General features: G+C 42.0%; 1 protein-coding gene across 1 annotated transcript in view; it reads left to right on the top strand.

Annotated features, from left to right (window-relative positions):
- The window catches only part of trpn1 (transient receptor potential cation channel, subfamily N, member 1), a 208,681-nt gene that overhangs the window by 109,908 nt on the left and 76,058 nt on the right, over positions 1-22,715 (top strand). Inside the window, exons 9-14 of the mRNA XM_060824059.1 lie at positions 294-392; positions 6,743-6,943; positions 10,044-10,145; positions 14,636-14,734; positions 18,362-18,490; positions 22,011-22,139. Coding sequence (XP_060680042.1) covers positions 294-392; positions 6,743-6,943; positions 10,044-10,145; positions 14,636-14,734; positions 18,362-18,490; positions 22,011-22,139 — 759 coding nt within the window. The remainder of the gene's footprint in view (positions 1-293; positions 393-6,742; positions 6,944-10,043; positions 10,146-14,635; positions 14,735-18,361; positions 18,491-22,010; positions 22,140-22,715) is intronic.

Below are 22,715 nucleotides of genomic sequence, written 5' to 3' on the forward strand. Positions count from 1 at the left end.
AAACATAGTGAATCTTCAACAGCCAACCAGGCAAAACTGTATGTATGTAGATCTAGCTAATTTATTTTCTTTTTCCTCCTCTTCCCAGTGACATCTGCTACCTTGGTAAAGAGCAGTTAGTTAGAAAAGATGTGGAATTTGACTTGTATGTCTCAGTGCCTTAGCTGCAGAGACTGACTGCAGCTTCAGGCTGGTCATGTGCTTAGTTTAATTAAACCATTTAAACCAATCACCAGTAAACAAATATATTCTTGTGACCTGCATATAATGTGTTTTACTTGTTTTACTTACAGGATGGAAGTACCCTGATGCACATTGCCTCACAATGTGGCCACCCTGACACAGCACTGGCCTTTCTGAAGAAAGGGGTCCCTTTGCATATGCCCAATAAGGTAGAACACATCATTTTTTATGATGGTTTTATTTGCTTTTTAGGTCTTTGACCACTGACCCTCTGGGCACAGATTTGCAGCATGGATGATTATAGATTTGGACTGAACTCTCCTTCTGTATTAATCTATTCTTTTGATTTGATTTGATTTATTATTGTCACATGTGCCTAGGTATAGTGAGAAGTTTTGTTTTGCATGCAGTACAGACAGATCAGGCCATACAAAGTGGCATTAGGGAATAGAACAGAGGGAAGAATACAATATTATGGCTGCAGAGATCAACATTAAATTTATAACTTGAAAGGTCCATTCAGAAGTCTCTGAAGGAAGGAACCTCACTCAGAAATCTAGAGCACTGCTTTGCCATTCAGTACCACCTCTGAGCATGGCTCAGTGCAATGCGTCAGTGAATTTCAGTTCCAAAGATGTGGACTCAAAATGTGGACTCCTGTTTTTTCTCTCTCTCTCTCTCTCTCTCTCTCTCCAAGATGTTGCCAGATCTGCTCAGTTTTTTTCTAGCACATTTTTTTCTTTTTATTTTAGATTTCCAGCATCCATAGCATTTTGCTTCTTGTTTTTTGATTAAATGCAATGGGTGAATTGATACAGACATTGGAATGTTCTCAAGCTCAACCAGTCTGCAAGGAGTCAATTGACCTCTGTCAAGGTGGCAATGCTACAGTGGTATCAGAGTTTGATTAAGGGATGAAGTCCAGAAAGGTTGCTGATCTGGTGACCTAACTTTGGCTGTGTTGAAAATCAAATCACAATCATCAGCAAATATGAGGGATCCCATTTCTCAGGTGCCAGTGGACTGCAACTTTCGATGGACCAGCCCACTGGTTTGCATCTTCAGGAAAGGAAATTTGAAAAAAAAACAGCATATTTTTCAAATTCATAAAATCAAAGAAGTGGCATTAATCTCTGTGGCTCATTCTCATCTTCCGTGAAGGAACAATTCACCAAATAGTCATTAGTAGAAGGAACATGAATGTTGCTGAAAAAGAGATGTTGTCAAAGTTTTTCATCTGAGACTCATCAGGACGATTCACAAGAAATACAAATGTAAAGGGAAAAAAGCATTTGTACTGTATAGGAGAAGAATGCTGATTGGTTGGCAAGTTGATTGTGATTAGCGGAGGCATTGCCATAGGAAATGCACACACTAGATGATGACTGACAATTAATAAACCTGGCATGTTGACCCTGATGTAGCATTGCCCTGATCGAAGCACTGGAGTGTGGCTGTCACCTGTTTTGTTGAGTAGAAACAGACACAGTGTGTCCATTTATTTATCAGATATGAAAATACAGCACCATGTGAATTTATATATGTAGCCTTCAGTATGTGCAAGTGCCCCATTGCAAGCTGGACTGACAATCCTAAATTTATCCTCAAAGTAACTTAACACACTGGGGGGTTATTTAATAAGTGTTGTCCAGTAATAGAATCACAACCATTATTGAAAACTGTATTTTGAGTTGTTTACTTGTTTGCTGGTAGGGTACAATCAGTACCTTGTCTGCTGCAAACATCTGAATGGACATGTATTTAATTGCACATGTCCTGATTAGTGCAAAACAAAAAGCTGCAGAATAATTCGGAAATGTATTCTTTTCTCAGCAACAGTGAAATTCAGCATCACTTCTGTTGCTGCATTGCTTTACTTTGTGGAAGAGACCCTCCTGTGTCTCAGTGACCATGAGGTTTTAAGCTCCTCATTTTGCCTGAGTCCTGCCCTTTGGGGAGTTACTGGGGGTAAGGAAGGGAGAGAGTTAACCACCGCTGAGGGTCTGACTCTGGGCTGAATCTTACCAGAAACTGGCTAAGTATCATTCTTGGTGAGTTTCCACCCTGAGTGGGCAGGTGAGCTTTCTTATGCATGTGTCCCAGACTCACCTCCTTCACTGTGCACCATGGCTCCATAGTTTAGATCAGAGGATTCCTGATGAAGGGCTTTTGCCCGAAACATCGATTTTCCTGCTTCTTGGATGCTGTCTGACCTGCTGTGCTTTTCCAGCACCACTCTGATCTAAACTCTGGTTTCCAGCATCTGCAGTCCTCACTTTTGCCTACCATGGCTCCATACCACTCCACTCATTCCCTATCCTTCTCACCAGAGGTGGGAGTGCTCCTCTCTGCTGGTACCTTCTGAGAATTCAAGAAACTGGTGCCATATTTAGATGGCCACTGTGCATCCATTCGTGTGCTGTCAGTCCTCCACAGTCCTTGTGAGTTGTCCCAGAAATGGCCAGTGAGGGGAAATTGATGCCCCACTTTACGGATGGGGATCTACCAGTTGTCATCAGTGGAGCACATCTCTTCCCTTAGGACCAACAGAGGAGACCAGGACACCTAGTAATTCCAGCCTGCTGTGAGGTTGCCATCTATGTTACCTTGACAGTGCAGTTCTGTGAAATGCCCAGCAGTGTGGTGACCTTTGCTGCTCCACCAGGGTAAGTGCCAAGATCTGCTACCTCACACACGTTGCATCTCTGCCCATCGCAACCACCTCTCACCAATGCTCATTGTCTTCCATTCTTGCCATTGCTAGAAATATCTTCTCTCATCTAACCCCCACAATGACAAAGCCTACATGCCCTCTGTTCCATATACTCACTTAATGAGGGCACCTCATCACTGTCCCCAATCTGCATCAGCACTAACAGCTGAGCCACCAACTTTCATCTTGTTCAGTCCCTGCTTTTCTCTCATTCCATAGGAAAATGGCCTATTCTCAGGTGGGAAAAGCCAAAATGGGTGATAGGATAGCCAACATTTGGCTTCTCATCCTTTATGAAGAGAGGATCCTGACCCTCGCCGCAGTGGGGACCAATCCAGTGGAGATGCCAAAATATCCATGTCCCAGCAACTTGGGAAGAAATGTACAAACATGGCACACTCATAGACACTGAAGCCTGCTTTACACAACTGCGGTTTAATAGAGAGAGCAGAAGGTTATGCCAGGAGCAGCAGCAGGCATACCTGAAAATGAACTGTCAACCTGGTGAGGCCACCAAATAGGTCTACTTGCAGGCCAAACAGTATAAGCAGCAGTGATGGTCAGAGCTAACCAATCCCACAACCAATGGATCAGGACTAAACTCTGCGGTCCTGCCACATCTGGTTGTGAATGGCGGAGGACAACTAAATAGTAGAAAGTGAGGACTGCAAATGCTGGAGATCAGAGTTGAGAGTGTGGTGCCAGAAAATCACAGAAGGTCAGGCAGCATCCAAGGAGCAAGAGAATCAATGTTTCGGGCATAAGCCCATTCCTGATGAAGGGCTTATGCCCGCAAAGTCAATTCTCCTGCTCCTCGCATGCTGCCTGACCTGCTGTGCTTTTCCAGCTCCAAACGCTCGATAGTGGACAATTAAAAAATTCACTGAGAAGAGGCTACAGAAATGTCCTCTTCCTCAATGAGGGAAAAGCCCCATACATCAGTGCAAAAGATATGGCTGAAGCTTTTATAGCAATCTTCAGCCAGAAATGCCAAATGGAAGATCCAGTAGACTCTTCCAGTGGTCCCCAATATTATAGATACCAGGCTTCAGCCCAATTTGATTCACTCCATGTGATATCAAGAAACAGTTGGAAGCATTTCAATTTAAATACATTCTCACATCTGTGACTATATGTTCACTTTTCTATGTGTTTATATCTATTTGGCCACAACTCGACCAGAGAAGGTGCAAAGCTAATCTATCGTTATCATTCCAAGATGTCGAATGGTTCAAGATGTGAAGCGATCATCTCTTGCCTTATGTGAAGGCTTTGAATACTTGGAAAATGATTGTTACTTTCGTGACTAGGATTCATCTTGCCAGGTGACAAAACATTGCCTGTGGACTATTGGCTTTGGTAGGATTGATGTGTGATGTTGCAAGATAGGGTCAAGAGTGCTTAAAGCAAGGATTGGACTGCACAGAGGTTCATGCCTAAGATTGACATTCATGTAGGGCAGACTCCCACCACCCCAGCAATTAGTGGCCTCAGGTGTCTTTCAGTCTTACTATATGAGTGTCTGTGTAAAGCTAATAGGACCTCACCTCATTCATAATTGAAGCCCCATCTCACACAATGTGAAACACATAGCCTACTCACTTCACATGTGGTCACCACCATTTTCAGCTCCATTGTGCACTTGCAATTTACAGCACAATTGATGGAAACACAATTGCTCATCACACACCGAGTCTCAGGCTCAGCCTGTTACCCTTGGTGAACCCCCGAATGTATACTTCTCAGTAGCTTTCCCAGCCAACCTTTTGAAACTCCAACACTCCCACCCAGCACCACTAACTACCTCTGCATCTGTCTATTTTATCCACCCTAGCCCTAGGCACATCGATCCAACATATCAGGTACAGTCAGTTCTGATACATCATGATAGTTCCATTCTTGTGCGATCTCACAATGTAAAAAAAATTGCCATTTAAACTAATGTGGCTGGACTCACATTATAGCCAATATAGGTAAGGAAAGTTCACGTTCTATAAATAACGGTCTAAATTCTTCAATTGCATTGAAGCCAATTTGCATTGAAGAAACGTGCATTATAGCAGAACCAACGGTATAGTTGTGCACTGTTTCCTTCAAGCAAGATAGGATATGCTGACAGTCGATGACCATCCTTACCTTTCAACATTTCCACTTTCCCTCAATGCTGTATTATCTCTTCCAGTTATATATTGAGTTGCTCCCCTTTACAATTGCTTTCCCCATTGCATCCGGCCATACAGTCTCCAATCCCAACTATTTAGTTCCCCAGCTTCCCTCTTGCAGCACTGGCTCCTGATAACCTCCTATTGACTTATAATGGATGGATACCCGAAGAATAATTGTGGCCCACTCATTTTGAGCAACTTAGATAGCAAGCCGCAGATGCTCAGTGTTCAAACTCCTGACCGAAACCCCAACTGACTTACAACTATTCACCAGTCTGTTTGCATTGGATCCACAGAGCTGACCATGGCCTCTTGACTGGAGAGGTATGAACCCTGACCCTGACCATCCCCAGTAATTGACTGACTGTGCCCAAATCTCTGAACTCCTACAGGAGACAGCTGTTGACTTACTGTTCCCAAACTGAAGGTCGCCTCCCTTGTCTAGGCTATGGACTATACTCTTTAGACTTTGAGCCAATGTACATTTGCTTGAAGCACTTGCACTTTGTTTGGCACATGGTTTGAGTGTGGGATTGACGTAGCAATGAAGTGTACAGCAACATGTCCAACTCGTGTGACTGATTACTGCTGGCAAACACAGCAAGTTGCCTGTTCTAAAGGAAAGTCAGAAAAGCAGTACTTCCAGCCTTTGGCTGAGGCGGAAAAGCGCGGAAAGGAAAGACAATGGAGGGAATCGGTGAACATGAAAACGTGCACAAGGTGAGTGAGCACTTAAAGGGCGAGCGAGCAAGCAACCCCGAGATGCTCCATGGTTAAATCCATGAGCTGTGGTGCCTATCCCTGAATGCAAAATGTCTTGGCAGCAGCATTGTGTTGAGTCCTGTCAGTGCGCTCCAAATGCAACATTGATTTGGAGAATTATTATGTGGTTTGGAGATGTGCCATGATGCTGCAGTGAGGCGGGTACGTCTCTGATGCCAGATTTCCTGGACAGAGTGTGCATGCAGTCACTGCCCTTAGAGTGTGCCCTGAGATATTGACACCTAGTGTCCAAGAGGGGAGAGCAAGCAGTGAGCTGGAGTCACCACGTAACCATCTAGCTTCTAACCAGCAAGTAGGAGAATGGAAAACTACACATTAATGAGGCAAGATTAAGATTAATGCAGTATTGATGCATAAAAATAGGCCTTTCGCAGTTCATCAGTAAAAGTCCCATCTCATCGTTTAACACTGAGTTGTAGAATTGGGTACTTTGATCTCAATCTCTCAATGCTGCATGGCTGGCCATGCAATTTCCCTAACTTTTTGCCAGGGCTCATATTGTTCAGAGGATTGGAAAATTCTGCTTCCTGTGGTGAAGGGCTACCTTGCCTGCTCTATTGTGAGGGGAAAATATCTCACATTGACCAACTGACAGCTGTTACGAAACCTGGAAAATTGCAGCAGTGAAGAAACATGCTCCAAATTTGCAAAACAGCTTGAGTGTTCAATGCACATTCTATAATTTGATGTTAGGTAATACATAAAAAAATTATTTGTAATTAATAAAAGGACCAACACAAAAATAGATTGGCACTTTTAATTCTTCAATAATAGACAATCAATTGTGTGAATGCAGAAACAGAATTTCCTAAGGATATTTTTCAGGCCTGGTAACAAAACTCTGAGTTGTTTGTTCTGTTATTATTTTCTCAGATGGTTCTCTTTCCTCTTTCTCCAGTCAGGAGCAGTCTGTCTGCACGCTGCAGCAAGGAAAGGCCATACAGCTGTTGTGAAAGCTTTACTCCAGAAGGGAGCACATGTTGATGCTAAGACAAAGGAGTGCTACACAGCCCTACACATTGCAGTGCAGCACTGCAAGCCCATGGTGGTACAGACTCTGCTAGGCTTTGGGGCCCAGGTGCAGCTTAAAGGGGGCAAGGTAAGATCTAGCCTATGATGCACTAGGGACTGAAGAACAATGCATGTTTTCTCACTTTCTTTCCAAAATGTCAGTACTATTGGCTAACTGTATTACCCGTCTAGAGTTACCATGAGAAATTGCTAAACCTTCTTTCATTATCGTAGAACTTCCACAATGATCAAAGTCCTTGAATTCACTCACTAAAAGCATTTTGGGTCTATCCTACATGGTCTACAATGGTTTAAGAAGGCAGCTCACACCACCGATACAAGGGCAACTAAGCATGGCCAATGAGTGTTTTGAAGAAGGGTAACTGGATACGAAATGTTAACTCTGTTACTCTTTCCACAGATGCAACCAGACCTGCTGAGTTTCTCCAGCAATTTCTGTTTCCATTTCAGACTTTCAGCACCTGAAATTCTTTGTCTTACTTACAGGCAATAAATGCTTGTCCAGCTGGTAACACCCACACTCCATGAAAAAATAAAAAAGGAATAAGTGTTTTAAGTAGCATATCTTGGCTCAGAATGATTAACTCGAACTTAGTTGCCTGTTAGACAGTTACTTTAAGTTTTACATTGTTTCTTAAACATTTGGATAAGGCATTGTAATTTCAGTTTATTGGTGTCATTGTGATGGACTGCACAAAGGACGGATCAAAGTGTTTTTACTGGATTCCTGTTGCAAGTGAATGGGTTTCAGTAGATTATTGTGCCTTTGGGAACTGAGAATAATTCCACACAGAAATAATTGGACAATGCTTCCATTTCTGACCATGATTAATATCACTAATTTAACATGATCGTTTGTAGGCAACTGTCTTAGTTAGTGGGCAAGGGGATGGAGATGCTGGGTAGGCTACAAATCAGTCAGTAGAGTTATGGGGTCATCGGGATGTACAGCATAGAAACAGACCCTTTAGTCCAACTAGCCCAATCCAACCAGATATCCTAAATTAATCTAGTCCTATTTGCCAGCATTTGGCCCATATATCTCTAAACCTGTCCTATTCATATACCTATCCAGATGCCTCTTAAATGTTGCAGTTGTACCAGCCTCCACCACTTCTCTGGCAGTTCATTCCATACACGTACCACTCTCTGCGTGAAAAGGTTGCCTAAACGTCCCTTTAATATCTTTCCCCTCTCACCCTAAACCGGTGTCCTCTAGTTTTGGACTGCCCTATACTGGGAAAAAAGACCTTGGCCATTCACCCCATCTATGCTCCTCATGATTTTGTAAACCTCAATAAGTTCACCCTCAACCTCCGACACTCTAGGGAAAACAGTCCCAGCTTTTTCAGCCTCTCCCTATAGCTCAAATCCTCCAACCTCAGCAACATTGTTGTCAAACGTTTCTGCACCCTTTCAAGTTTAACAACATCCTTCCTCCAGCAGGGAGACCAGAATCAAGCACAGCATTTTAAAAGCGGTCTAACTAATGGTCTGTACAGCTGCAATATGACATCCCAATTCCTATACTAGATATGTATGAACATTATGCTTGAGTCCTATTGATGAACAGCAAGCAGACAGCTAAGTCTCAAATTCAGGCAGCTATAAGCAGTTTAGTAAGTTGGTGAAAAGTCAAGATATCAGAAGGTAGGTAGCAAGACTAATTTGGAGAGAGTGAGCTCTTAACATCAAGACCTTATCTTTTATGGAGGTCAGACTCACGCTATAGACTGTTGGTCAGTGTTGTTTTGAAATTGAAATGCCAACACTGAACCCATGCCTTTCTCAAAGAATGAAGAAAACAAAGTTTCATGTATATTTAAGAAGGGCATGGTCATATGAAATTGTGCTGAATAGAGAAAGTGGTCCATATATATGCAAATAGTTGTCAGTTTGCCTCATGCTGGTTCAAATCCAGAATAAACACCAGGCAGCATGGAACTATTGGGCTGAATGACCTATTTCTGTGCTGGAAATAACAGAAAATACTGGGGGCAACTCAATCAGCAAGACCAAAACAGGTTACTGGTCAAACATCTCTCAGCAAATGAGACCTTGCTGTGCACAGGTTTGTTACCTGATTTTGCTACGTTGCAATGACACCAACGGTTGGTTATGAAAAAGTTCAGGAATAACCTGTGGTCATGACATGCGCCTATAGCATTGCAAGTTTCTTTCCCAGAGGACATGTTAGCACCACTGAGAACCTTGAATGTGAATTTGAAGTGATGGCATGAAGCAAGTTGAAAAAATGGAATTCTGCATTAATGTATGTAGAATTAGAACATAGAACATAGAACAATACAGCACAGAACAGGCCCTTCGGCCCACGATGTTGTCCTACCCTAAGCACCTTTCCATGTACCTATCCAATTGCCGCTTAAAGGTCATCAATGATTCTGACTCTGCCACTCCCACTGGCACCGCATTCCATGCCCCCACCACTCTCTGGGTAAAGAACCTACCCCTGACATCTCCCCTATACCTTCCACCCTTCATCTTAAATTTATGTCCCCTTGTAACACTCAGTTGTACCCGGGGAAAATGTCTCTGACTGTCTACTCTATCTATTCCCCTGATCATCTTATAAACCTCTATCAAGTCACCCCTCATCCTTCGCTGTTCCAATGAGAAAAGGCCTAGCACTCTCAACCTATCCTCGTACGACCTATTCTCCATTCCAGGCAATATCCTGGTAAATCTCCTCTGCACCCTCTCCAAAGCTTCCACATCTTTCCTAAAGTGAGGCGACCAGAACTGCACACAGTACTCCGAATGTGGCCTTACCAAGGTCCTATACAGCTGCAACATCACCTCACGACTCTTGAATTCAATCCCTCTGCTAATGAACACTAATACACCATAGGCCTTCTTACAAGCTCTATCCACCTGAGTGGCAACTTTCAAAGAGCTATGAACATAGACCCCAAGATCCCTCTGCTCCTCCACCTTACTAAGAACCCTACCGTTAATCCTGTATTCCGCATTCTTATTTGTTCTTCCAAAATGGACAACCTCACGCTTGACAGGGTTGAATTCCATCTGCCACTCCTTAGCCCAGCTCTGCATCATATCTAAAAGCAAAATGCCTCTTACACGGTGGAACTGTTTTGGCCCTTTGAGTTTATTTTTGTTTGTCTTTTGCTGTTGGTTTCACCTTATAGGCTCTGGAGACTCCACTGCACATTGCAGCTCGGGTGAAGGATGGTGAGAAAGTGGCAGAGATATTGCTAAAAAGTGGGGCTGATGTAAATGCTGATCAAGAGGTAAGCATGCGTCTTTTAATTAAAACTGCCCGCTACTAATGTACCAAGTATTTCGTTCTGCAGCACCAGCTTTGGGAATTAGTCCAAAATTCGCTCTGGGGTTTTGCTAGTATCCTAAGGTGGAACAGCCAAGATTTAGCTTTCATCATTCTTTTATAATTCTACATAAAACAAAATATATTGGGATATCTGCAAACTTAAACAAGGATGGAGAGTTTTCCATTGTGCCAATTATAATAAAGGAATCAATTTGCAATTATAAAGTAGGTGGAGATTTGTAAAGTAGAATATGAACTCTGACATTTCCTTTATTAGATAGGACTTTTGTACTGCTTTATTTTCTAGCACTCACACCAGCATAAGTTTGAATTAGGCCATAAGTGTTGGCAAAATCCAATGCAAGACTACTTCTTATAAGTAATCACTCAGAATCCGTTCCTATTTTCTCATTTCTCTCCTTTCCTGAAGCGTTTGCCCCTTTCTGTAGTCTAGGTTCTCACACACACCTCCCTCAACCAAGCAATTATTGTTTGTTTACATATCATGGTTACATATATCATTACAATGTTTGCCCAAAAAGACATCATATGTATCTGTCCTTAGCTGACATCCATGTGCAAATAGACTGCAGATATATACACATATACACAGAAAGATAGCTACTCAATGCTTCCCTGAAGGATAATGCCATTGGCTACTTTGCCAGGATGGCAAAGAGTTCCAGTTTCCTCCGACTTGATAATTGAGCCTGACAATACGCCCCCACTGCCCAAAGCGAGATTGCACCCAAGTTTTATTTCCATGAAAAATAATTAGCGAAGCTGAAACATATAAACCCCAAATCAGAGAGCAGTCAGAGCAGAATAACAGATTTGTGACCAAATGCAAGGTCGAGGTCATGGTGAGGAATTAAAATGTTCTCGTTGAATCAGGATGGATTGATTCAGCAAGATAAGCTGTCCTTATCCCCCTGTTTTGAAGGTCTTGATTTGAAGTCTGATTAATTTGAAAGAGTTCTGTCCCTGAGGAGAGGGAGAAAAAAAAACATGTCTCCAATTAAATTTTACTAAAAGTGGGTAAATTCTGTGCCACAAGCAGCCCTGAGGCTTCCAGTTCCACTGGTCAGTCGATTTTCAATGGATTGGAATTACCACAATAGCCTATGTACTTGAGAATAATCTATGTGCAATGAAAATACACCTCACTGCCCACTGGCCAAGCCAGGATTTTTTCTGTAATTTTGGTCTCTCCCAGGGTATCATGGGTCGTCCTTCAGCCTGTGTTGTCTGACAGCTTGAGAGTACCCAGCTTAATTTGGATGACGAGATAATACCATGGAAATAAAACAAAGAACTTCAGATGCTGGAGATCTGAAACAAAAAACAGAAATTGCTGAAGAAGCTCAGCAGGTCTGACAGCATCTCTGGGAAGAAAGCAGACTCTTTGTCCAAACCAGACTCAAACAATTCACTCTGCTTTCTTCCCATGGTTGCTGTCAGACCTGCTGAGTTTCGCCAGAAATTTCAGTTTTTGTTTCATAATACAATGGAAGGTCAATAGGATCTATTCACATTCACCTCACGCACATTGATGTTCCCTTTGTTCCACAATATAACTGGCTGGAACTCCTCCTTTTAACAAAGGAAGCTCTGCAATTGTCCAGATGGTGGTTATTTAACTAAGCATTTGCTGAGATTCAGGGGTGTTTGGAGATCAAAGGTCATTTGATTTGCACTGGCTATTTTAATAGACAGTTTTTAAAAGTATTGACCAAAAGTTCATTACCTACTGCGACTTAATCATAGAGTCATAGAGATGTACAGCATGGAAGCAGACTCTTCGCTCCAACTCATCCATGCTGACCAGATATTCTAACCTAATCTAGTCCCATTTGCCAGCATTTAGCCGATATCCCTCTAAACCCTTCCTATTCATATACCCATCCAGATGCCTTATAAATCTTATAATTGTGTCAGTCTCCACCACTTCCTCTGTCAGCTCATTTCATACGTGCACCACCCGCTAAGTGAAAAAGTTGCCCCTTAGGTCCCTTCTAAATGGTGGGCGGCACGGTGGCACAGTGGTTAGCACTGCTGCCTCACAGCGCCTGTAGACCCGGGTTCAATTCCCGGCTCAGGCGACTGACTGTGTGGAGTTTGCACGTTCTCCCCGTGTCTGCGTGGGTTTCCTCCGGGTGCTCCGGTTTCCTCCCACAGTCACAAAGATGTGCAGGTCAGGTGAATTGGCCAAGCTAAATTGCCCGTAGTGTTAGGTAAGGGGTAAATGTAGGGGTATGGGTGGGTTGCGCTTCGGCGGGTCGGTGTGGACTTGTTGGGCCGAAGGGCCTGTTTCCACACTGTAAGTCTAATCTAAGTCTAATCTAATCTAATCTAAATTTTTCCTCTTTCACCTTAAACCTATGCTATCTAGTTCTGGACTCACCCACCGCAGAGAAAATATCTTGTCTATTCACCCTATCCATGCCCCTCATGATTTTATGAATCTCTATAAGGTCACCCCTCAGCCTTTGATGCTCTCGGGAAAACATCCTGTTCAGTCTCTCCCTATAGCTCAGATTCTCCAATCCTGGCAACATCCTTGAAAATCTTTTCTGAACCCTTCTGAGTTTCACAATATCCTTTCAATAGGAGGGAGACCAGAATTGCACGCAATATTCCAACAATGGCCTAACCAATGTCCTGTACAGCCACAACATGACCTCCCAACTCCTGTACTCAATACTCTGACCAATAAAGGAAAGCATACCAAACGCCTTCTTCACTGTCCTATCTACCTGCAACTCCACTTTCAAGGAGCTGTGAACCTGCTGTCCAATGTCTCTTTGTTCAGCAACACTCCCCAGGACCTTACTATTAAGTGTCTAGGTCCTGCTCTGATTCACCTTTCAAAAATGCAGCTCCTCATATTTATCTAAATTAAACTCCATCTGCCACTCCTCAGCCCATTGGCCTATCTGGTCAAGATCCTGTTGTATTCTGAGGTAACCTTCTTCGCTGCCCACTACAGCTCTAATTTTGGTGTCATCTGAAAATCTACTAACTATACCTCCTATGTTCACATCTAAATCATTTATATAAATGACAAAAAGCAGTGGACCCAGCACCGATCCTTGTGGCACACCACTGATCACAGGCCTCCAGTCTGAAAGACAACACTCCACCATTACCCTCAGTCTTCTATCTTCAAGCCAGTTCTGAATCAGAATGGCTAGTTGTTCCTGTATTCAAGACGCACATTGATGTTCCCTTTGTTCCACAATATAACTGGGAGACAAACTGGCTGGAATTCCTCCTTTTAACAAAGGAATCTCTGCAAATGTTCACATGGTGGTTATTTAGCTAAGCATTTGCTGAGATTCAGGGGTGTTTGGAGCTCAAAGTATTCCATGAGATCCATCCTTGCTAACCAGTCCACCATGAGGAACCTTACGAAAGTCCATATAAATCACATCCACCGCTCTGCCGACTTGAAGCATACTTTTTACATACCTCAACTTATGAACAAATTAAACATTGTTCTCCCATTGCTTAGAAAGTAAAAATGCAATTTATTTAGAAAAGGAGGTTTGAGCAAAGGTGCTACTACAAAATTATGTTCTTTCATATGAGCATCATGACAAATTGGATTGCTGAAGTAAAATTATGCTAATTAACTTTGATAAATACTTGCAAACCCAATACTAGCCAATGCATCAATCCGTTATTTAGCAAGTCACGTAATCAGAATGCATAAGCAATTCTAATTTTATAATTGTTGTGGTTTTTGCCAAAACATATGATAAGGTGAAAGTTTGTGACCAGAGTTAAAAGCTCTCAGGAGAATGCTATGGTTCCTAGGTGTGTATATTGTGGTTGAATGTTCATTTAACCAAATTGGTACAGAATAGAGGAAATCATGAAACATTAGTTTAGTTTTCAAGGATGACACTGTAGTTTCTATTTAACTTTTGAAATGATTTATCCAGAAGAAGATAATGTTGTTTTAAAAACCAATAGTGATAAAAAAAATGACTCTTCCTAAAAAAATAACTCACCAAAAGTATAGATACTCCACCAATTTTACCGCTTTTACACAACTTTGGATGTAACTGAGCCGTTACTCACGCTGGCACATTATTGACTGTAGTGCAGGAAGCTATTAGATATGGTCTTTTGCATTTCAATAGGCTGGAAATGATTTCAGATGTATCCATCACACTTACACAAAATTTTGAGGAAATTACCACCTGATGGTGTTCCAGTGTAAATCATTTATACATGAATTTCTTTAGAACAATTGTTGCAATATTGTCCTTGCGCAGAGGTCACGTTAGCAAATTCTGGGAAATCCAGAGACTACCGCAAGATTGTTTAGGATTGATTTTTCAATCCTGACTCTTACTGGGCTGTCTGCTAAAGATGCTCCTCTGTGGAGTTATATGGTAGGACATGTTTGTTATTCATTGCTTTTCTTTGTTTTGGTGTGGACAGAACGGTGAAACGGCTATGCATGTTGCAGCTCGTCACGGCAATTTGAAAATGATCCAAGCCTTGATTGAGGAGGGTGGTGATTTAACCTGGCAATCAAAGGTAAAGAGGAGCCACTCCTACAGCAAACAGATAAAGTAATGAAATTGACGTGCCATGAAATCTGTGGGAATTTAGTCAAACTCCAGAAAGGACCAGGGATGCCTCTCTCCATAAGGGACAGCTGGTCATATGTAGATTGTTGGTCATCAATCCACAAGTGCAGAGCAAGGTGAAGATGTGGACCTCTATGAAGTACCATATCATGAGGATTGATCCTGTGATATTATGATACTCTGAATCATACTATGGTCCTTTGAGCTAACTGAAAGTACTTCCAGTCTTACAGACTGCTCAACCAGTCTCTTTACAGCATGAATTGGAATTGTGTAGATTTCTGTGACATAGAACATAGAAGATCATGGAATCCCTACAGCGTGGAAACACCGATCCTCCAAAGCGTGTCCACCGAATCCCATTCCCCATTACTCTACATTTACTCCTGACTAATGCACCTAACCTACACTTCCCTGAACACAATGGGCAATTTAGCATGGCCAGTTCACCTAACCTGGATTGTGGGAGGAAACTGGAGCACCTGGAGGAAACCCAATCAAACTCGGCGAGAATGTGCAAACTCCACATTCACAGTTGCCTGAGGCTAGAATCAAACCCAGGTCCATGGCACTGAGAGCCAGCAGTGCTAACCACAGAGCCACCATGTCACCCTTGACATTAAGACAGACCTATGTCTATATTAATGTGGTACAAGGCATCTTTCCAACTTGTGTCATCTCAGTCTACCATCAGATCTTGCTACTCTTTACCCCCTCATGCTCATCTCATTAACCCATAAATGCATCTTAACCTCTCATCTCAATTCTTCCACATAGTTGTACATCAGTCTTTAGAAGAATGAGGGGGGATCTGAATGAAACTTACAGAATGCTGAACGGCCTGGACAGAGTGGATGTTGGGAAGGTGTTTCCATTGGCAGGAGAGACAAAGACCCAAGCATACAGCCTTAGAGTAAAGGGAAGAGCCTTTAGAACGAAGATAAGGAGAATTTTTTCCATCAAGAGAATGGTGAATCTGTGGAGTTCATTGCCACAGGAGGCTGCGGAGACCAGGTCATTGAATATATTTAAAACAGAGATAGATAAATTCTTGATTGTCAAGGGGATCAAAGGGGAGAAAGCGGAAGAATGGGGTTGAAAAACTTATTAGCCATGTTCAAATGGCGGAACAGACTTGATGGGCTGAATGGCCTAATTTCTACTCCTGTGTGTTATGGTCTCTGGGGAGAAAGGCATCTCCTCAATTCCTTGTTGAATTTATCAATGCGTACCTTATACTAATGGTTCCTTGGTTTAGAGTTTCCTCCAAGTGAAAACATCTTCCAGGCTCCATTCTCTGCACTGGATTTTATGCTCATTTTACGAAGGGAGATTTGAAGGCCAGGGGGTTTCTTGTTAAATCCCGGAAGTGGTCAGTGGCAGGAGTAGACTGCCCTCTAGAGTTGACTTAAAGTGCTCATCCAACAGCTCCAGGATTTAACCAGCAGTAGGAAAGGTCTGGCAGGTTCCCTGAGTGAGTTAGTGATGGGCCATGATGGGGAAGGCCCTCCTTAAAGAGACCCGGGGATCATTCACATGCATCATCCATCCTTTACCTCCATTACTCTTTTCCCCAAATGGCCCCTGAAATCCCAGTTCCGACTTCCCTCTCCCTGGGTTTTCCAGGGCATTCTAATTTGCATCACCCAGCAATACCACAAAATACTGCTCCAGATCTCATTCTCGGGCCTCTGTACAGAAGTGCCAGAGAGTTACCTGCTACTAATTGGACTACAGTTCTCAGATTCCATCTTCCTGAGGAGGCAAAAATCCCACCTTTGGCCTCTAACCCGTCAATTGGACATTAAATAACGATGTGTCAACCACTGTCAGGCTCCCGTGACTTTTTAATCGGGATGGTGCTGGAAGGGGGAGCAGGGCTGCCTCATTTAATTCCTCCCTCGGAACCAGCAATGAATTCCCCTCAGTAAACAGCAGAGTGATATTTTCAGCAATAGTTTACAGAGAGGTTCTCCCAATCATCTAGTGTGGTTTCAGTGGTACATCTGCAGAAATTGTGTAAGTCACAAACGTTCAAACTGAGGTGATCAAATATCTCAAAGCGTATTTGGGAGTGCAAGGAGAATGTGAGCCTTGGAAGACTTGGTGTAGTCTTAATGATCATGGTTTGAAGGTGAACGAGTAAATGTCAAAATCCCTTGACATTTTGGGATCGAGGAGCTTAAAGTTATGTATATATAAGGTAAATTGTCTAAGCTTTGTATAAGTATTATCAAGTTTGTATAAGTGAGCAAGGTCAAAGCTGTCCAATCATTTCTAGCTGACAATTCCCAGGTAGAAAATTGGAGGTTTGGCTGTTCTTGAAAATTTAATTTAATTTCTAAGATTACTTTTCATTCAGTAATAATTGTTCAGAGAAATTACACAACAAACTCAAATATGTACTGGAGCCAAAAGTGATTGTCAAAACTTCAGCAGCTTGAATCTATTTAAATTGTAGCATCTTACATAGAAGATTATTTTACAGGATTACCGCCCCTCAGTCACACAGGTAGAAGGCATTTGGAGGGGGGAGACCTGAAAATGTGTTGCTGGAAAAGCGCAGTAGGTCAGGCAGCATCCAAGGAACAGGAGATTTGACGTTTCGGGCATAAGCCCTTCTTCAGGAATCCTGAAGAAGGGCTTATGCCCGAAATGTCGAATCTCCTGTTCCTTGGATGCTGCCTGACCTGCTGTGCTTTTCCAGCAACACATTTTCAGCTCTGATCTCCAGCATCTGCAGACCTCACTTTCTCCTCCATTTGGAGGGGGAGAACCAAGATAACAAAACAACTTGCCAGGAGATTTTGATTTTTGTCCAAAAATACAGCAGACCCTATCCGCATTCCATCTGACCTTTTGCGGTTTTTATTCCTGCTCTCACTACCCCTTTCTCTGCAAGAGCCTTCAGCTGAAATATTAAACTGATATCTGTTACTATTTTAAAAATTACTTTAATACAATCCAGACCTATGTCCAAATGTTAGTGTATTCCAACTGTAAAAATATTTCACATTATGAAAATAATTATGTACAAATAAATAAAAATGCTCTGAACCCCCTCAAAGGGCAGCATATTTAAATCTATTTTATAGTTTGCATGTTCTCTTTCGAGTTGAAAGGTCATGTTCCAACATATAAACAAATGTATAACATGATAAATGACAAAGAGTTACAAGATTAGCCTGTCAGAAGCAACAAATTGCATTCATACAGAACCTTAAAATCCATCCCAAGGTGCTTCACAAATTATGAAACAAAATTTGACAGTGAGACAAAATTAAGAAATATTAATAGAGGATATCAAAGAAACAACCAAAGAAATAGGTTTTAAGGAATGTCTTAAAGAAAATGAGAGAGGTATAAATACAAAGAGGTTTAGGAATGGAATTTTAAAAACAAAAAAAGGTATATGAGATGATATCAGGCAGAATGGGAGTGCAGATATTTCAGAAATTTGCAGGGTTGGATTTTATGCCAGAATGTCATGAGAAATGTGAATGCCACAGCTGGGCTCTGTACGAAGTCAATGTTTTCTAAAAAGCAACTTTCTGAATGTTGCTTTGTTCCTTAGGTTGGAGAGAATCCATTGCACATTGCAGTCCGACACTGTCACCTCAGCGTTGTGGAAGAAATCCTCAGCTACCTGACCAATCAGAGGAGCCACACAGAGGCAGTTGCTTGCGTCAACCAGGAAAACAAGGTAAGATCCCAGACAAATAACAATGTCCGAAAACGTTTGATTAAATGGAGAAGCTTCCACAAAAGATGGAATTAAAGAAAGGGAGAGATCTAAGACACCATCCCTCCCCGTCCACTACAAAAGTTAAACTTTTTAATTACATTCAGAAGCCTCTTCCTACTTAATAAAGAAAAAATGTACTGCGCTTTTCCTTTTCGTTTTCTGCAATATGATCACAAAAAATGCAATCATGCACAGAATAATTTTCAACATCGCCCTCTCCAATATATTTATTGTATTTGAGTACACGTTAGTTAGTGAAAGGATGTATTTTGTTCAACAATACTTATGTTGAATATAAATATTAATGTAAGTTGTATGTTATCCAAGTTCTTACCGATTAGAATTTCTTCTTTCCCTCTACTTTAGGAAATAAAACCATCCATATTTCTTTGGATTCCTTCCCTTTTCCGTTTTCCAAATTTCAATGCATATTTTAACTTATTCCAAATCACCTTTCTCTTGATATTCCGTCCCTAATCTATTTCTGGTTTCATCATTGCAGCTTCTGTAACAAAGTTGTCCCATGGTTTCAGTCTTTCCCAAATTCAATGTGCTCATCATTATTACCTAAAAAAGCTAACATCTCTGCAAAGCCAGCATTTGACTGAGTGTGGCACCAAGGAACCCTAGAAAAACAGGAATCAATGTGCATTGAAATTGGGGAAAAGAGAAAAGGGCCAGAAACCAAAGAGATACCAATAGGTTTAATTCTTAAAGAGAAAGAGGGGAATTCTAATTAATAAGATCAGAAGTGGGGATGTTGGGATGTGAGTGCATAATCTTTAACAATATTCATAACTCTTCAGATACTAATGCAGTCCACATCCAAATGCAGCAAGACTTGGACAATTTCCAGATTTGGGCTGAAAGTGGACGAATAATATTCACGTTACACAAATGCCAAGCTATGGTCATCTCCAACAAGAGAGAATGTAACCATCACCCCTTGATATTCAGTGGTATTGCCATTGCTGAATTCTCTACTTTGAACGCCCTGGAGGTTACCATAGACCAGAAACTAAAATGTATCGAACATATATGGAAGATATAGACTGTAGGGAAATAGATGGTGACATCTTGCAAAACGTCCAGATTACAGAGGAGGAAGTGCTGGATGTCTTGAAACAGGTGAAGGTGGATAAATCCCCAGGACCTGATCAGGTGTACCCGAGATCTCTGTGGAAAGCTAGAGAAGTGATTGCTGGGCCTCTTGCTGAGATATTTGTATCATCAATAGTCACAGGTGAGGTGCCGGGAGATTGGAGGTTGGCAAACGTGGTGCCACTGTTTAAGAAGGGCGGTAAAGACAAGCCAGGGAACTATAGACCAGTGAGCCTGATCTCGGTGTATAGGATGTACATGTATTTGGAAAGGCAAGGACTGTTTAGGGATAGTCAACGTGGCGTTGTGCGTGGGAAATCATGTCTCACAAACTTGGTTGAGTTTTTTGAAGAAATAACAAAGAAGATTGATGAGGGCAGAGCAGTAAGTGTGATCTATATGGATTTCAGTAAGGCGTTCGACAAGGTTTCCCCATAGGAGACTGATTAGCAAGGTTAGATTTCATGGAATACAGGGAAACTAGCCACTAAGGTACAGAACTGGTTCAAAGGTAGAAGACAGAGGGAGGGTGGTGGTGGAGGGTTGTTTTTCAGACTGGAGGCCTGTGACCAATGGAGTGCCACAAGGATCGGTGCTGGGTCCTCTATTTTTTGTCATTTACATAAATGATTTGGATGCGAGCTAAGAGGTACAGTTAGTAAGTTTGCAGATGACACCAAAATTGGAGGTGTAGTGGACAGCGAAGAGGGTTACCTCAGATTACAACAGGATCTGGACCAGTTGGGCCAATGGGCTGAGAAGTGGCAGATGGAGTTTAATTCAGATAAATGCATGGTGCTGCATTTTGGGAAAGCAAATCTTAGCAGGATTTATACACTTAAAGGTAAGGTCCTAGCGAGTGTTGCTGAACAAAGAGACCTTGGAGTACAGGTTCATAGCTCCTTGAAAGTGGAGTCACAGGTAGATAGGATAGTGAAGAAGGCGTTTGGTATGCTTTCTGTTATTGGTCAGAGTATTGAGTACAGGGGTTGGGAGGTCATGTTATGGCTGTACAGGACATTGGTTTGGCCACTGTTGGAATATTGTTGCAATTCTGGTCTCCTTCCTATCGGAAAGATGTTGTGAAACTTGAAAGGGTTCAGAAAAGATTTATAAGGATATTGCCAGGGGTGGAGGATTTGAACTATAGGGAGAAGCTGAATAGGCTGGGGCTTGTTTTCCCTGGAATGTCGGAGGCTGAGGGGTAACCATTTAGAGGTTTAAAAAATTGTGAGGGGCATGGATAGGGTAAATAGGCAAAGTCTTTTCCCGGGGGTCGGGGAGTCCAGTACTAGAAGGCATAGGTTTAGGGTGAGAGAGGAAAGATGTAAAACAGACCTAAGGGGCAACCTTTTCACACAGAGGGTGGTTCGTGTATGGAATGAACTGCCAGAGGATGTGGTGGAGGCTGGCACAATTGCAACATTAAGAGGCATTTGGATGGGTATATGAATAGAAAGTGTTTAGAGAGATATGGGCCAGGTGCTGGCAGGTGGGACTAGATTGGGTTGGGATATCTGGTCGGCATGGACAGGTTGGACCGGAGGGTCTGTTTGCATGCTGTACATCGCTATGACTATGACTCTGTATAAATATTTTGGCGACAAAAGTAGGCCAAAGGGAAAAAATTCAGCAAATAATTCACTTTTTGAAAGTTTGCTTGCCATCTACAAGTCAGAGATGTGATGGAAAACTCTCCACTTGCTTGAATGTATTCAACTGCAACAACACAGAAGGAACTCAATACCATCCAGGATGAAACAAGCCCATTGATTGACATTCCATCAATACCTTCAACATGCATTCCCTTCATCACAGATGAACAGTGCACCATCTACAAGATGCACTGCAGTAACTCACCAAGGCACCTTCAACAACACCTTCCAAACCTGTGGTCTCTGCCACTTAGAAGGACGAGAGCTGTGTGAGGACTCCCAACACCTGAAAGTTCCCCTCAGAGCCTAACACCATTGTGTCTTGGAGCTATGCCACCATTCCTTCTGTGTAACTGAGTCAAAAACCCTTGAGTTCCCTCGGCACTGTAAAGTGCAATGTGTGTTTACAACCAAAGAAGGCAGCTCAGCACCACCTTCTCCTGGGTAATTAGAGATGGGCAACAGTGCCTGACCCAATCAACAACATCCACATCTCATAAACGAATGCCAAAAATGAATTATTTACTAGTATGACACATCGATTTTCTGGTTCGTGTTTTTCTTGAAACAACAAAAACATTTCTCCCAAGTATTTTCAGAGGAAAAGAAACTAACTGATGAGAAAAAGGTTTGCTTCATTTCAAGTCAATTTTTAACGAAGCTGAAAGGCTTGTGGTTACACCCTCTGCTGTTAACTTGACAGTTCTTTCTGTTTTGTCCAGGAAGGAGAAACATCACTACACCTGGCAGCAGAGATTAAGAAAGACGTGGTTCACTTTCAACAAGAAGATACTCAGATTGTTAAATTTCTCATGGAATATGAAGCTGATATCACTGCAACAACCAAAGTGGTAATTAATCCTGGGAAAGGTTCCAGCACACCAAGAATTAAATAGTATTGATGCAGAGTGATATCTTATTTTGCTGTATCTAGAAGGATATGTGAATGTGGGAACTAAATGTGAAAAGTAAGATATAAAACATACATCAAATATGTCAAAATTACACCTAATGAAATTGAGTGTTCAAAAGAATTTAATAGATCTTTAAGAATTATGCAATATATAGATATTGGATGAGTGCAGGTTCAGGATTAAGATGGTATGTAATGTGAAAGGAATGGGTTTATGGGCCAAATGACCTCTCTCATTCTAACTTCTAATCCTAACTTGCAATTTAATAATGCAGACTTATTGTCACATGTATATAAAAAAAGTGAGAAGTGTTTTTTCATATGTTATATGCAAAGTGTCTTCACGTTTGGCACCATCTTGAACACTGAATATAATGTAAAACTTCACTGCCATAGAGTTCATCTTTCTTTCTCCTGTTCCTCCCCTGCTGCTCGTCCAGTTCCTAGTTGATATTGGCTGAATACTCTGAAAGGGGCTCCAGAGTCTCTGTAACGAGCTCCGGGGTCTGTGTAA

The sequence above is a fragment of the Hemiscyllium ocellatum genome, chromosome 4 (assembly GCF_020745735.1).
Source record: "Hemiscyllium ocellatum isolate sHemOce1 chromosome 4, sHemOce1.pat.X.cur, whole genome shotgun sequence".
NCBI lineage: Eukaryota > Metazoa > Chordata > Chondrichthyes > Orectolobiformes > Hemiscylliidae > Hemiscyllium > Hemiscyllium ocellatum.